Raw genomic sequence first — 17,831 nt, 5'->3', positions numbered from 1 at the left:
AAGTAGGCTGTCAAATGAACTTGATTCTCTGGCGTGAGGTAGGCCATCTGGGAAGTTGTATTCAAGCTTGCTCCCAGGAATACAATTTGTTGGCAGGGTACAAGATGTGATTTCTTTTCATTTATGGTGCACCCCAAAGAAGTCAGTAATTTCTTTACAAATGCCCAATGATTTAATAGTATGTCCTGGCTTTCTGCCTGAATTAGACAATCGTCCAGGTATGGGTATATTTGAATATTTCTTTGCCTGCAAAATGCAATGACTGGAGCTAGGCACTTTGTAAATACCCTGGGCGCAGTAGATAAGCTAAAGGGCAGTGCAGAGAACTGATAGTGCATGCAGCCTGCTCTGAACGTAGGTATCTTCTGCAAGATTCCCTTATTGGGATGTGCAGGTACGCTTTCTTTAAATCCAGTGTTGCCAATCAGGCATTTTTGCCTAGCATAGGAAGCAGCTGATAAACAGTTAGCATTTAGAATTTTGGGATTACCAAAAAAGTGTTTAGCATAGACAGGTCCAGGACAGGACGCCAGGAATTGTCTTTTCTGGGTACCAGGAAAAATCTTGAGTAGAAACCTTGCCCCCCTTCTTCTTCTGGGACAGGTTGAATAGCCCTGATGCTTAGAAGAGAGTGAACTTGCTTTTGAGCCTCTACCCACTGATTTGGGGGTAGGTCTGGCCAACCGTTTGGGGTTGGTAAGGAGTGGAAGTGGAATCTGTATCCTTGGGAAACTATATTTAAAACCCATTTGTCTTGGGTAATGAGTTCCCAATTTTTTGCATGCAGGGCGAACCCAAGTCAAATGCACTTGCATATCAATCAAAAAGAAATGTTAGCTGTACAGAATGCTCTGACAGCCTTCAAGGACCACATTCTTCCAAGACAGTTATTGGTAAAGATGGACAACACCACTGTTATGTGGCACATAAACAAGCAGGGGGGGACCCACTCATACCCTCTCTGCAGACTAGCCATGTCTCTGTGGAACACAGCCTTGAGCTACCAAGTGCACCTACAAGCTCAATTCCTGCCAGTCATGCCAAATACACTGGCAGACCTAAACAGTAATCTCATGGACCCACACGAGTGGAAACTGGAACCAAAGATATTCAACATGTTGAGAAACAAGTGGGGAAGCCTAGAGATAGACCTGTTTGCCTCCCCTCAGAACTACCAATTGGACAAATTCTGCACAAGGACTCCCCACAAACAAGCTTGGAAAGTAGGTTTCTCTAGGTGAAGGACAGGGCATCCATCAGTTTATGCCTTTACCCCTCTGCCTCTCCTCTCCAAAGTGCTACTAAAGATCAAACAGGACAAACCAAGGACAATACTGATTGCACCAGACTGGCCATACCAACACTGGTACCCCCTCTTGCGCAGTGTCACTGCTGGGCACCATGGCACCTGCCTCTGATCCCTGCCCTGCTGTCCCAGCAGGAGGGCCAGATTCTGCACCCACAGCTTCAAACCCTGAACCTTGCAGCCCGGCTAATTACCTGATCTCTCTGTTACCATCCCTCAGTATGCAAGTGATGGATGTCATTCTGAAGGCAAGGAGGCCTAGTACTAGAAAATCCTATGCTGAAAAATGGAAAAGATTCTGTTCCTGGAGCCAAACTCAGGGGATGGGCACAGCAACGCCCAATTTACCTCAGATTCTTCAGTACTTAACTGAGATGCTTCACAAGGGCCTTTCCTTTTCTTCCATCAAAATTCATGCCTCTGCCATTTCAGCACATTACAATACAGAGCCACCCCTCTTCTCTCATCCACTGCTGAAGCAATTCCTCAGAGGGGCCAAAAACTTAAGACCACCCAGGAGAGCCCCTACTCCAGCCTGGGACCTTAACTTTGTATTGGAAAAGTTCATGCTACCTCCCTTTGAGCCAGCTGCAAATGCAGAGTTGAAATTCCTTTCTTGGAAAACAGCCTTCCTTCTAGCCATCACTTCAGCAATAAGGATGTCTGAATTACAGGCCCTCATGGCAGTGGAGCCTTTCATCATCTTTCATGCGGACAGGGTGTCCCTCAGGACCAATCCTTCCTTTATGCCCAAGGTGGTATCCAGTGTGGCCCTTAATTCATTTTCCAACCTTCTTTTCTAATCCACAGAACAAAGGGGTGCGAATACTGCACTTAGATTTTACTTGGACAGGACTAAGCCTCTCAGGAAATCTGAACAGCTGCTGGTTGCATTTGCTGCAGGGGCAGAGGGGAAGGCCATTTCAAAACAAAACCATTTCTAAGTGGATAGGCCATTGCATTCATTTCTGCTATAAGCACCATGGAAAACCTACCCCACAGGGGATAAGACCACATTCAGTCAGGGGTGCATCTACCCCTACAGCCTTTCTCAGAGATGTCCCAACCAGGGACATCCCAGAAGCTGCTGCCTGGACTTCTGTACATACCTTCACCAAGCATTACCACTTTCCATTTTTTTCTAAATCCAGAGCTGGCTTTAGCACTGCAATCTTGCAGGACCTTATAGCTGGTCCTAATGCTATCTAATTTCCTCCTCCCATCCTTAGCTTTGGGAATCTACCCAAATGTGATGACTGCAACAGTGAAACATGAAGAACATAGTACAGCTGTGTACACTTACCATAAATGTAGATGTTCTTGTGGAAAGCAAATACCTCATAAAGATTTTAATTCGTACTGCGTTCTTTGCTTAGGCCCAGACCATGACGTACCTCACGGTCGGTTTTGTGCCTTATTCAAACCTCGAACTGTTCATCGTCTGTTTATTTACGCTTCTATAGAGAGACCTGAATCTCCCTCGTGCTTGTCAGTTCACTCCACCAGGATTCTTTCCGAAGTTGATATAGCGACGTTGGTGTATCAGCTTCTGACAGTAGGGATATTCCCCCATCTTCAGCCTCCTCTCCTTCCTGGTGCAGAAATGGTATGATTTGGATGGCCAGAAACCATATCATTATGCTGCCCTTCAGAGGGAGATACTAAATTTTAGTGTGAGAGCACTTTACATGGCAAGGTTGCAAATTGTAGTACACTAAGAAAAACAGTACCTTGGAAGTTCTGGAGCTGGGATAACCAAAGTTCACTGCATCCTACCAGTATGCAAAGACTGCAAGAATATTTACTGGAACTGGACTGCTTTTAAGGAAACTGGACCAGATTTGTAATGTCAAGCAGACAAGCCAATATTTTTTTGCAGACCCTGCTGTAATCTACCTAGACAAATGCCATGGACTCGAAAATCATGCCTGGTTGCAACACCCTCCATAATGATAAGGAGTGTAGAATGTTAGATTTGGGGAAAAAAGGTTTATACTTTGGCCTTCAGAGCCATTAGAAGCCAGATACTACATTTTGATTCTCAAGCAGGTAAAGGATATCACAGTGTTGATAAAGATGAAACTCCAGGTTCAGATCCCTAAGCATATGGACACAGCCCAGAAAGTTAACAAGGCAGATAAATGTGGGTATGATACAGTGAACCAGGGTGATAGTGTCACACTTATTCAGTAGAGGTGTGCATGACTGTGATGACTGTAGATTTGGCCATTACCAGAGGCTTTTGAGAAGTGGTTGCTCAAAGCTCCCCTGGTAAAACTTCATGCTTGCTGCACTGGCACAAAAAAAAATCATTTTCAAGAACTTGGGGGGGGGGGGGTGGAAGCAATGAAAGAGTACCTGCACCCACCTGTTCTGTGGTACAGGTATAACTACAGATAACCTTCAAAACACTAGCCTTTTTGAAGTTACAAACTAGTAATGCACTGGTCAGAAGTAGTACCACCTACCCTTGAGAAACAAAGACAGCAAGGGAAGGAGAGGAGTGAATCAGAGCATTAAGCTGGGTGTAGCCCAACCAGACTCTCTTCCATCAACTTTGACTTATCCAGTGTCCTGCCCTGTTCCTTGACCCTTGAGTCTGTACAGCACACCTCTCCATCTTTCTTTGGATGCCATCCTGTCATACCTCTCAGTTGACCCTAATTTTCATGGATGCCCCTGATATTGACACAGACTTTAGCTCTGTCCGTCTTAATCCTTCTTTAAACTGGCTACTTTTGGAGAAAAGGTGTTGACTTGCACTTAATAATGACAATAATTAGAGTTGATGTTTTACTTCAGAAAATGTTTATTAATTCATTGTATATTCTGTCAGTATTTTAAGTTAATAGTATTAGTATTTTAGTATCCGTAGTTGTCCCCAATTATTTCTGAATTTGTCCCTGATTCATTGAGAGCTGTACATCTCGTTCTCTTCATTGTCATTTGAGTCTTGAATATTAAAAACAGTTGGGTTCTGGATATCATCTTTCCCAGATAAAATAATTCTAAACTATCCCTCCTTTGCTAAAATGATTTTTGTATGTAGAGACCAACCATAGGTGGCCATCTCTCTGTCTGAATTATGGCAGTGTGTGCTATAGAGGATGTTCTCTGAGGAGAGGACTGTCTTGGGTTTTATTCATGAGTCTTCCTGTGCCCAGAAGAGATGGCTTGTAGAGACTGATTTTGGATCTCTCCATATTTAGCCTTTTCTTCCAGATATTTGAGTAGAAAACACTAACCTTGCAATCCCTCCCACCTTTTGCTCCTGCAGAAACATTCATCTTCAGACTAGACCTCAGGCAATCTCTGACATGGCCCTATTCAAAATAGGAGGATATTCTTCTGATTTCAGAGCAGTGGAACACCAGTTACACTTCATCTCCTTGCTTTTTGTTCTCTCTGCTTTGTCTAGAACCTTTACAGTGTGTCTTGAAATCAGTGGATGCATTCTTGAGACCTGTGGGATTCGCATCTTTTCCCTATGCATATGACCATTGTAGGTACAATTGAAAGTGAAAATGTACAGCAGTTTGAAGTTCACCGTGGATTGTCTGAAGAGCTCTGGGTTTTCCATTAATGAGAGAGCAGCCTAGCACTGCAGATAAACAAAACCTTTCTGGATCCATCTGGGAACATTGATGCAAGGTTTTTTTTTTTCCCCCCAATGGACAGCGCAGTGCTGACCATGAGTGATTTCTTCAGAACACCAGTTTTGTGGACCCTTTGCTGATATCCACATATGAAGTATACAGTGGTGTCTCAAGATGCCCGTGGAATAGCACTCCCAGCTGTTATATGAGGAAATCTTCCTTTTTCCTTCCATCCAGCAGGAGATTCCTTGATGAGAATTGAAGGTCAGGGCGAATGCAAATTTGCCTTTTTTCCAGATGGTGCATAACCCAGTGCTGACCTAGGATGTGTCCGACAGAGCCTTGGGGACCTTTGACAGATGACAAACTTCAGAGCAGATAGACCCCAAACTAAATGCACGTCCACATTAGCTTAAACGTTAGTAGTGATGCAAGCAGTCCAGTTTTCAGGATGGTTTGGGATCCAGGAGTTCTGCAGTTGATAGAAAACATCATACCCAATGCAGGTTAGCCATGCAGGTGTGGGAGCTAGCTACCACAGTAGACGTGACTCTCAGAGCCATCTTTATCCTGTATGACCTCATCCAGGTAGCAGAATCTCAATAAAGGACTCTGTCATGAAAAGTACTTATACAGAGTTGTCTTCCTTCTGCTCAGTGGCATATGGGAGGTAATATACATTGGACCAGATGCTGTTTGTAGTTCCAATTGATCAATGTTGACTTATGGCATCTTTCTGCTTGCGAAAGTTCAAGGCCAGCCTGAATACAAGAGCTTTCTCCTTCCACATGGCCCAGTAGACACCTACCCCTTCTAACGTCAGGCCATAGTCCGATGAACAATCTCATTCATTATCTTCCAATTATTATTCATGTCTCTCACTTGCTGAACTGGGCTAGCTTGAACTCACTCACCTCCTTCAATGGTATCAACTCTCACTTGCCCACAAACTAGTAAACCATCCACTAAATGTCACATCCCTCCAGAATCTACTCCAACCCTATCACACCACCAGACCACTAAGATCCAGCAGCAAAAATCACTTGCTGATCACTAAAGCCAATAACTCTGCTGGTGAAGCACTATTCTCTTGCGCCATAGCCAAATTATGGAACTCACTCCCACCCACAATTACCTCCATACCATCATGCACCCACTTCAAAACTTTACTAAAAGCACAACTAAAAACATGCTGGCTATGCCCTTGCAACTCCCACTCTTAATATCATCCACCCCATCCAACCACTACCTTTCTTTCCACTCCACTAACTACCTTGATTATAGCAAGCTCAGATGCTCATAAGCCAGTACTTATTATACAGCACGAACTTCTTCTTCTTGTAACATTTGTTAATGTCTGGTATGCACTTCACAGGTAAAGATTCTAGTTGTCTACTGATGTACTATGTTCTTCATCTGTAAATATGTTGTAAGTAATTGCTATGTAAATTGTTAATCACTATGTAATCCAATGTAAATACTGTCTGTTTATTTTAACTGTGGTGCTTTTCTCCCCGGGCCTCCGCTGAAAATGGACCTACGTCCAGTCGGACACTCCCGGTCAACAAATTTAAATAAATAAATAATCTTTGTGTCATTAGTCCACTGTGTAGGCCAGAAGTCCAGGTAATTATCCTGTTGGTGATTTTTTTCTTTTTCTGAGTTTGGATAAATTAGATGTACGAGAAAGTACACAGTTGTTTTAAGTGTGGGAAACAAATTTCATACAAAGATTTCAATTCATTTTCTGTTTTGCCTGGGTTCAGTGCGTGGCCGTGTCTCCAGAGTGCTTACTTTAAATCCAGTTCCATAAAACATGAGGCTGAGTCTTTCGAGAGTTTTTTTTAGCATAGATCCAGCAATTGACCTACATATAAGATGACATCTACCAGTCCCTACTCAGACCTCTAAGCACCCTAAGAAAAAAGTGTACGAAGAAATATTTTAGGTAGGCTGTCAAAACTGGTTTGTATCAGACAGTTTTCCTTGGCTCAAAGTTTTCAGTAGAGTTGGGGTTTTGTTACATCCCCCATGTACGAGGACTCTGGGTGTGTTCCCTTGAGAGGCCACCACTCCATCAAACTTGACATTGTCCTCTTGAGCCAAAAACTGCATTGCGGTTGGTTAGATCCAAAGCTGCTTGACAGGTGTCAGCATGTAATACACGAGTGCTGTTTACCGAGGGTGAGGGCAGCATTCTTCAGATTGTAGTGCAAGAAGAGATTGAAGGGGACTGGATGCAAATTGCAATCACTCATCCATGGGCTGAAGCCTTTTGCTCATAAATCCAGTCCTATTAGACACAAGCCTCCTACACTGAAGCATCTGGTGGTAGGTATACCCCAGCTTACTTTGTCCAGGTCTCAAGCCCCATATGCCTTGGTTTCTTCATGGGATATTTTCAAAATTGGCTCAGGACTTTATGGAGTTCATGAAAGTCAAGTAGCCATCACAAGTGAAAGGCTGTGACCCAGAATCAAGCCGAAGATTCCTCATTTTCTGAGGCAGAAAGAATTGGTATATAATGACTAGCTCTTCCATGCCCTTGTTATTGATTCAGAATCTGAAGATACCCTGTCCTGTTCCTTTCCACTTGAAGATCTGTATTATGGGGATACTCTTCATGGAATGAGAAAGGTCCTTTAAATGGGACTCTAAGGAGTTATTCAAGCCCAGAACAGAAATAGGCAGTTTCTGTGTCTGTCAGAACCCAGGCCTCTGACTTCCTTTCTGCATCTCTGCAGCATGACGTCTGACAAACCTATTCCTTGGAAGCCTGACTGCTTTTGCACATACCCGTCAGTACATGAATTCTAGACAAACCTGGAAAATGTAGGATGAAGGGCCAAAAAATCAGGGACAGATTTTTATATATTACTTAATGTAAAACTTATTTTAGCATTTTTTTTAACATGCATTTCCAATACATAGGAAGTCTAAAACTCAAATGTCTGTCATTTACTGACTTTATTCCTCAATGACTTGGCAGTAAACCACAAATTCTATAAGAACAAATGAAAAATATGGCACAAAAAGTCTGGACATTCTAAAGAATTCTGGGTAGTTGAGATGTTTGCTTCTGCAGTATCCATGAGTCCCATAAGAAGTTGTAAAGGAACCCAGTTGCATATCCAACTGTGGTGTATCTGGATTCCAGTAAAAGGGTCTAGTGCGGCTACATCTGGGAACACCTTACCAAATGACAGAAAGAGAGTAGGATTCTTGACCAATTTCATAAGAACCTTAACTGTCTTGGCTGTTAGATTTCTTTACTGCCAGTTCCACTTGTTGATATACCCAGAGAACATCCATGAGCAGGTAAAAATTAAGGCAGAGAGGGGGTCCAGGATAAGAAGAACCTTAAAAATTAATGGCTTGAAATGATACATCATAAGGGCAATTCCATGATGTGTGGTTATGTTCGTGATGCATCATAGAAGGCAGCTGCTATGTCGTCAATAGGAGACATGCCTGGCTGAGGGGCTAGCTCCTTTCCTGAGCATGTTAAAGTGGAGCTCCTAGATATCGCTTTGAACAAGCAGCTCCTGTTTGGAATACCTGCAGAACAGTTCTTTAAAAAACAGGGGGGGGGCTACTCAGTACCCTTCAGCAAGCTGTGTTAGAAATTGCCAAAGCAAAACTTGAGATCTCTGTTATCCAGGGTGGCCTTGGGCTCCTGCAGTCGGGAGATCCCAAGAGTCAATACTGCAACATTGAATCTGCTTTGAAGATCTATAGTTAAGTCCTAACACAATTGTGCTTTCCTGTGATTTTGCACAGGGGTCCTCTTCAGTGATGCTTGTGCAGTCTGTTACCTTTTTCTTTCCATGGAACATTCACTTCTTTATGCCTTACCCAGCACTCCTGTGTTACAGAGAGTGCTGCAAAAGGCAAGGCTTAGAAGAACCAAGTATTATTTTTAGTGATCTCGTATTGGCCCATATATCAGTGGTTCTCACTGATGGTCCATCTAGTGAAAGAATCTTCCAGTATGTAAGGAATTCTGTTGCAGCTCCATGTGCAGCACTTTAATGAAGAGAAAAATCAAAGTGTGTCTGCACTTCAAAACTGACATTCTCAAAGAAAAATCATTATGCATTGTACATGGTGAAACTAAAAGCTCTACCACAGAGGCTATCACCACCACAAATTCATCTAAGTTTGTGTAACATGCTTTTCAGTGTTCCAGTTTCATTAATATTGGATCTTACAAAACTCTGTTCAGCTGCATTTTCCTATTCCCTAGGGGAGGACTGGAGCCTGGGTATGTGTGGCAGATAATAGAGGAATTTGAGCCCCACTGTGGCAAAAGCAAGCTTTTTGCCTACGTTGTTTATCACTTTAGACTCATTGTTAGGCAGCGAAAAGCTGTGATCTGGGATGCCATATCCCTGTTAAGAAAGAGCTGCAGTCAGGAAACATGCTGCAGCCACATCTGCAGTTAGTCAATAGAAGCTTTTTCCTTTTTTAAGAAAATGTCGGGACTCTTCTCGTACCTTTTCCTTCATGTTTCATTTTGAAATTAGTGACTTCAAGCAGCGTGCAGAATTTATATGGTGACTCCCCCAGGGATATTGCATCTATATCTGCAGGTTATCCTGGATGCTGATGCCAGATGTGTATGCTGAATGGATCACACACAGACATTTGTTTATTTCCGTCTTTGAGTGAGCATCATCGTAAATATTCAGTGTTGCTATGTAGACTTTACTTTGCCCTTTTACAGCTCCCTAAGGTGTGAGCTGTTATGGTAGATTGTTTTTTTTTTTTTTTTTTTTTACAGGAAGGAGTATTTTTGCTAGATCTTCAGTTCACAAGAACCCAGTCACTGAAACTGTTGAAAATCATTATTACCAGTTACCTTTTTGGTAGTAGCTTTTATGTTTTAGAATTTTGTAGTTTAATATGTCAAGAACTTTCCATTTTTTCTGTAAATGTGGAATGTATGTCATGGCTTGATCAGGGCTTGTCTTGAAAAATAGCTTCCTTGTTGGCTATCTTCCTGTTTCTGTTTTCTGGCTAGAATAGTCATACTGTTGACAAAGCTTTTGCATTTCCAGGATGCATGTAAATAGCTTGTGCCATCTGACCGGAGTAGTGTCATGGCTAAGACCCACATGGAGTTACAGAAAACATAATAGTGTAAGCAGGCAGTGTCTGTCCAAATGCATTTCCAGAGGTGTTGCATTTTTCCTTACATTTATGAAGCCCTTGGGGTGACTGAGGTATCAACTGTGCATTTGCTTCTTCTACCATTGATATCCTTATTAGTCCCATTCCTGATATATCCACACTATTTTTACAAGCTCTGTAATTAAGGTTAAATTAGTATATTTAAATGAGTAGTCAAGTCTTTCTTCATCTCCCACCCACCCAATTTTGTGATTTTTTTTGTGCTTAGGTTTTGCTTGATATTCTACCTTTCACTTGAAGCGTGTAGAACCAGTGTTGTCTATTTTCATCCAATTCAGCTTTTTTTATGAAGCTGTGGGTCCAAGGCTTTGACTCCTCCCCTACCCATAATTTCCCCCATTCCACTAAAAGTACCTCAGATGTCATTTGCCACCTGATGTTTCCAGACGTGTTTCTGAGGGATTTGATTTTCTAAAGATAAGTGAGTTTCTTACAAAATAATAGTGTTCTCCTTTCCTACCTTGTATTACTAGTTAGTGCAAATAGGTTTTTGTAGCCTTAGAGTAGGTTTTAGGTGATAGTTGTCTTTTATAGTGTTTCAAAACTTGCTGTGCTTCTGTGTGTGTTTTACTTAAGTATATGCTCTAAAGAGCATATACTCTATGCTCTTTAAACCCTCCTGCTGTCCATCTTTATCTCTCCTAGTCTCTATCTATACCCCTTCTCGATCTCTCCGCACCTCAAATCAGCAATTGCTCGATATCTACCACCCTAATAGGTCAGTAGATAAGCAACTCTACAAACACTCTGTGGCCCAAGCTTGGAATAAACTTCCCCTGGACATACGCTCTCTCACACTCCACTATTTAAAAAAGAACTGAAGACACATTTATTCAACTCCAGAACCTGTCCCTGCTATGACCCTACGTAGCTCTCCTCTTCCCCCCACACTCACATCACTCTCAGTTGATCCTACTGACACTCTTGACTCTCCCCTCATTGTACAGTAACAAAGAATTTTGTCCTGAGAAGAAAGGGAAAAAAATTTAAATTTATTTTTTCTTTCAATTATAATCTTCACATGTAGTTGTTTATTTCTATTGTTTGCTATTATTGTTTGTAGTACTTGTTTTCTTGTACTGTAATTATATATTGTATTTTCTGGAGCTTTTCTCCTCGGGTCTCCACTGAAAATGGGACAAAATCCCAGTTGGACTAACCCGGTTAACAAATGTCAATAAATAAATAAATATAGGATATGTTTTTTTCAGGTAGTTCATAGGAGGTTACTAGACTAATGGCCCTAGGACCTTTACAAGCCTAGCTGTGTAAAAAACTGTGTACCCTAACTGACCATAGTTAGATGATCTTTTTTAGATTGATTCTGTGATAAGCACTGACTACCCTGTCCATGAGGGACATAGGTGCCATCCTCTGGGTGAATTTACGGTCACCCAAACAGTTTTCAAGGTTGCGCTTAAATAGGGTCATTGAGGAGCTCTGCTTCATATGAAATGGAAGCTTATTCCAGACCAGTGGCAAACTCTGGGAGATGTATCACTCTGTCAAGCATGTTTTGTTAATGTCACAGAGGCTAGGTTGAGATCCTTGGAGCAAGTGACTCTCTTCCCATTTGATTTGCGTATGTGCAGCATTTCCACTGGGGCATAGTCAGAGACTGCTCTGTAGGCCAGGCACGGGTCGCCTCTCAGCAGCCTGTATGATACAGAGTGCAGTGACAGAGCCTTCGGTCTTTTCATGTAAGTCCAGTTTTGGAGGCCCTAGATTCTCTTGGTTAGAAACCTATGTGGTCTCAGCACTTGCTGCAGGTGTTTGGTGAGATACATGCAGAAGGGAGCATTGTACTCAATTAATGGTCTGATAAGGGTCGAGTACAGCAGCGTTGTAACCTTAGTCTTGGATGCGATGCCCTTATTTGGGATGCGCAATGTAGAAGGTTTTCCTTAACACTATGGACACATGGCGATTGAAGTTTAGATTTGCTATCCACTTGTGTTCCCAAGCTTTGCACCACTGGGTTTGAGTTGGAGGGGTGCTATCTATATCATAATTAACAGGGGCTGCTACTTTGCTAAAGGGGATAACGAGGCATTTTTTTGCATTTAGTTTGAGTCTGAGACTTTAGCATCAGTCATTTGTCTGCGTCAGCCACTTAAAATTTTGGCAGTCCATGGGATTAGAGGATAACTGCAGAATGCACACACATGCTCCTCTGACTAGGTAGACACACATACATCTCAGGTGACTGCAGTGAGAACAGAACCCCTACCTAAGTACACAGACTAGAGAACTCTGTATTTTATGCAACTGCCATGGCACAATTTTTCTCATAGTAATTTCTTTGGAGAAGAATTTAAATTATTTACACAAGTGATATTTTTGCGTTATTTTTTCCACTAATGTCTGACAAATCTCAGGTTTACTGAAGTGCACAGGCTATGGACATAAAATTCAACCAAGACCTGCACTCACTGTGTTTGCTTGGGCACTGCTGCCCACCTTGATGTAAACTCTGACTTTTGCAACTCTTTTGGGATTAGGGCTTTTCAGTGCTGTAAAAAGAAGTTTGTTATAAAAGGCTTGCTTCCTCCTCAGACTGGGTCTGCTTCTCAAACTTCCACCTGTGATTCAAAACTCCAAAGAAGGACAAGAAAGATAAGAGGGGAAGAGAAAAGAAAACCCAGAGAAAGGTCTCTAGATTTGGCGCCTGCGACTCTGAGGAAGTCTGATCCACCAGCCACCTGGATCCAATTTCTGCTACGTCACCCAAGATTTTCCACTAGATCTGGTGATTCCTAGACTGCTTTCCCCAATTCTGCCAGAGCAAGAGTACTCCAGACCTCCATGAGTGGCACAGTGTTCGAGGTCAGTCAGGTCTACCAGAAGCCGTACTGAAGTGGATGTCGATTGAGTGATGCAAAGATCCTTAATGACAGAAGTCCATCTATGGGTTCTACTGGCACTATCCACTTTGGGTGTTCTAGATACATGTCCAACTACCCTTACATTGATATGTCTAGCACCATTGCCACTGGTCTGAACCCCCCCCCCCCCAAGTCAGAGCCATCAATTTGGACAGCTTCAGCTTTGTCAGCATCTCTTACACTCTTGACTCGGTCTTTAGGATCAAGATGAGTCTCTGAGCCAAAGTGCCAGTGCCATAGCCTCGGGTGGAGACTTACGCCAAAGTTTTCAGATTTCTAACTCTCAGGCCTTAAGCTCTCGATTATTCTGGTTTGAGGTCAGCCTCTAATCGTGGCTGGAATAGTTCCTTCTTTGGATAGGAAGATCTTTCCCTTAGCTTCAATAATGGCATCTGCTTTTGAGGCATTTGAACAGGTTTTGGCTAGGCCAAAAAGTCAGGTGACACCTTCAAGCTCAGATCCTTTCCATCTTCCTTTGGATCCTCTGACTTATTCCACTCATTCAGATTGAGTGAACGGTCAACCCCGTTAGGCCTGGAGTGTACTGTATATTCAAGCTCACAATCTGATTCAGACCCAACTCCTGAGATTCCCCCATAACAAGGTCTTAGAAACAGACTTATAAACAGAAATACCAAGTGTCCAGAATCCCGCAAAGACAGAGATCTGGGTGGAGGCTCCCAAGGTCCCCTCTAGAAGACATCTCCTTTGGTGGTGTCCTAGAATTGAAGAAGCAGTGAGGATATTGGTCCACCAAAACTCCATCAGAGGCCTTTGATACTGCACTTCTGCATCCTAGGTGGTACCACCCACTGATGCTTTTAGAGACCTAGTGATTCAGCAGGCCTGGAATGACCTTGTGTAGTGGAACCTATCCCCCCAAAAAACAGGATTTTGATACCCCTGAAGGGCAGAAAGCACAGAGCAAGAGTCCACCTGTAGATCCCTTGGTAGTAGCATGCAGCCACTAAAAATGAAAGTGTCCAAGAAGACTTCTCTCCATTCCCCCTAACAGTGAGCCAAGAGCGTGCTGAACTGTCTTGCCTACATGACACATTTTCAGCAGGACCTGACCAAGGAGCTTACAAATCCTGTATCTGTTAACTTACCAATAGATCTTCAGAAAAACAGTGGACTCCCAAATGTCTGCCCTGATGTCTCCATATGTCTGCTTTCCAACACAGCTGTTGGTACAGCCAGGGCACCAACATAACCATGCATCAGCATGTTTGGATGCTTTAAGACATCCATTGATGCAGCGTTCAATGGTTCCACACTTTTCAGACCCAAAGTTAAAGAGATGCTTACTAGGAGTGAACAAGACAGCAACACCATGTCTGCTGGTGGGCTCCACTTCTCTATACCTCCAAAGACCTTTTCTAGGAACCAAAGTGGTAGCAAGAAGGTGTGTTTCAGAAAGTCACAGGGTTATCACCAGAACACTCCTAATGGTAGCCAGAAGGTGCAAGACCAAAGTGATCCTGGTTGCTTCATTTTTGGTGCTGGCAGGTTTGGTTTCCTTTCCATTGGTATCATTTGATATGCCCTTCATGGGTGTTGGATTTTAATCCAGACCTCCTGAGTTACTCATCTATTTTTGCACCCCAGAAAAAAATCCCACAAAAAGATATAGTAAAGCAAGTGGAAAAACTTTTCTAGTTGGGCCTTATCGAAAGGGTTAGTTCCTTTCTCTGCACCCCTTCCATCAATGATTTTTGCCAGAGTTTTTTGTTCAGAAAGGGTCCAGTTTCTCTGCTATCAAAGTGCAGATGGCAGCCATATCAATTTTTTACATAGGATACAATGACATTTCCATAGCCTCCTTTAAAGTCTCAAAAGCCTTTTTTCAGGGGAACTTACTCTGACCTCCAGTCAGAGATCCAGTTCCTCCATAGAATATCAGTATTATGCTTCAAACCTTGACTCGGATACCTTTTAAATGAGCAGCTTCAGTAGATTTGACGTTTCTTTTCATGGAAAACTATTTTTCTTATTGCAGTTACCTCTGCTAGAGGTAATTTCAGAATTACAAGCACTATCTTGCAAACCACCATATTTGGTTCTTCATAAAGACAGTAGACTTGAGAACAAATTCATCTTTTTTGCGAAATATGACATCCAGAACAAATCTACATCAGTCAATTGACTTGCAATTTTTTTTTTCAGTTTCTCAAACAAAGGAAAATATATGCTGCATATGCTATATGTTCATAGACTGCTCATATTCTGTTTACACCAAGGATATCAGAAAGTCAGATCAGGTATTCATATTTTTCCAAGTCTAAGTTGGGTAAAAGCATATCAAATGTCACACTTACTAAATGGCTATTGGAATGCATTTCCTTTGTTTATAATAAACTGGGTCTGCCTTTACAGACAAAAGCTAAAACTCGTTATACAAGAAGAGCAGTGGCTGCTTCTACTGCCCTCATGAAGAGAGTTCCCATAGATAACATTTATGCAGCAACAACATGGTCAACTGTGTCCATACCTTTGTGTCCCATTACAGATTGGACATACAGTACAGATCACGTTCTTTTGGTTCCACTTTTTTTCCGGAATGTCCTTCCTTGATTCCATCTGAGTGTTATTCAGCTTGGAAATCTGTCCTAAAGGTTGAATCGGATACGAAAGTTATGTACTTATTATAATAGTTGATCTGTATTGTCTCATTTTCATCCACTTCATCATCCTTCCCTTTTTCTCCCTTCCAGTATTGTCTCTGACAGCTTTTGGTGACCGAATAAACCTCATCTGTGAAATTTCCCATACTGTACAATGCTATGGATATTAATATATCACCTAACACCTAGATGTTTTAATTATAAAATATAGATAATAGCTAGGGATTTGTCAGCACACATGAACTGAAGTACTTTAGTGGAATGAATAGAATTATGGACAGGGAAGGAGTCAGAACCTTGGATCCACACCTTCATAAAAAAGGTGCCGTTATGTTAACTACATAACTTTCATTTTTTAGCTCTGCAAGTTTCGATTCGCTATCAGTTTTTGCTTCATTTGTTTTACGGGGTAATTCCACTAGGCACAGTTGTCTTTATGTATAGTTAAGCTAGGACCAGTGGTGCGATTGTGACCTGCTCAGGTTCATATAGTGTGCGTATGGGTCAGGTGCTTTCAGTTTTTGTTTCCAGATGCACTGTTAAGGGTGAAGATTCAAAAGAGAATGCTGAAGACCTGCTTCTCAAACCATTCCCTTTTTGTACCAGTGTTCAGGCCAGGCACTTGCTGACAGTCGTGAATGCAGTGTCTTTTGTAAGAGGTCCTATCAAAGATCTGCTGTATGTAAACTTGCATCATCATTCTCTTATTTCCAGAAATCACTGCGGATTTTTGACTGAGAAAGGAATAGAACATCCAATGGAAGGGTGCATAGGCTAGGAAGACTTGAATATGTTTATATTTCAGTGTTATAGATTAGGATTCCTCTGAGTGCTATGTTCAAGTTTAACTGCTACTTGAAAACATGCTGATATTCAGAGTTGTGGCTTCAGACTTATTTTGATCTGTGAAATAATGGTTAACGTCTTTCAGCTGGATTAGGCAAACGTGAATCCACTTAAATTATTGATAATTATTTGGATTTGGTTATCTGTTTCCGTTGTGTTGTTTGTTAAGCAAGACACCAGCCTACATTGTAAGCATGGTCTTTTAGGAGCAAGGACAGGAGAACACTTTTTGTAAATAGAGGCAACTGAAAACACTTGGAGTATATGTTGAGACTATGGAATAAACATCTAAGAAATCAGCAGAGGACTCATAAGTATGAAATAAACTTTTTGTTCAAATTGTGTAAGAACCCAGCAGCCTGTGGCTTGGTATGTTGCAGTGGCAAGTACACAGACTGAAAAATAAAAGTGTGGTGCCATAACATACACATAATTGGTAAATGCAGTGCTTTTTAGAAGATTTTTTAGGTCTCTGTGATTGCTCAGTGGTTGATTTAAAGTGTTTCTCTTTCTGATAAAAAGGTCAAGCATTTAATGCTCCGTCACAGAGTTCCCAGCCCGATTACACTTTGGCCTGGGCAGAATATTACAGACAGGCAGCTTTCTGCGGACAGTCATTACAGCATAGCCTTGGCCTCCAGGTATGAATCTTTAACAACCTATTCTTTGGTGTTTTTACAAAAAGTCTGTTAGATTTCCTTTAATATAGATCTATTTTGGGAGTTCCGGGTAGTATTTCTCTATAGACCCGTAATGGCATTTCTTCATTTATAGATAATGGAACTGTTTGTTTGAAAGAGAGTTTTAAAAGTAGTAGCTTTATCTACATTGAAGGATTTAGTCTCACCCAAGTCAATAGATGTGGATCTGATAGTATAGCGCTAGCTGACATGGACTGACCTGAGATTCCCCCCCCCCTTCCTGGAGAAAGAAAGTGCTTATTTACATGATATATGCTAAATCACTAAATGGTTTGTATATTATGAGAGAAACCATTCATATTCTGCCTGTTTTTTCATATACGGGTCACGTTTTTTGTTAAGTAAACTAGCTGTTCTGTGTAGCAGACGTTTTTTTTCTTTTGAATGGCAACATAACAAGTTGTTCTGGTTATTTGTAGACCTGAAATTTTTTAACCTTGTAGAGAGGTTTTGAACCCAGAGTTTGCTAAGTTGTTTTGCAGATAACTGGAAGTAGTGTTTGCTTGTTTAAATTTATTAATCGAGGTAGAGTACTAATCACAATTGACCAGTTTCAGTCTCAGCTTGTAGAAGCGTTAACATTTAACAATAACAGAGATGTATTGCAAGTGGTAATATATAATATTGATGTATATAACACAGCTGTTGAAAATGTACAGGAATTGTGTATGCACTGTAGC

The 17,831-nt window shown here is 41.7% G+C and overlaps 1 protein-coding gene across 1 annotated transcript in view; it reads left to right on the top strand.

Annotated features, from left to right (window-relative positions):
- The window catches only part of FUBP3 (far upstream element binding protein 3), a 1,726,332-nt gene that overhangs the window by 1,621,335 nt on the left and 87,166 nt on the right, over positions 1-17,831 (top strand). Inside the window, exon 17 of the mRNA XM_044058146.1 lies at positions 16,973-17,091. Coding sequence (XP_043914081.1) covers positions 16,973-17,091 — 119 coding nt within the window. The remainder of the gene's footprint in view (positions 1-16,972; positions 17,092-17,831) is intronic.

The sequence above is a fragment of the Protopterus annectens genome, chromosome 16.part0, assembly GCF_019279795.1.
Source record: "Protopterus annectens isolate FY-2018-M chromosome 16.part0, PAN1.0, whole genome shotgun sequence".
NCBI classification, from domain to species: Eukaryota; Metazoa; Chordata; order Ceratodontiformes; family Protopteridae; genus Protopterus; species Protopterus annectens.
This window is presented reverse-complemented; position numbering and strand designations above follow the sequence as displayed.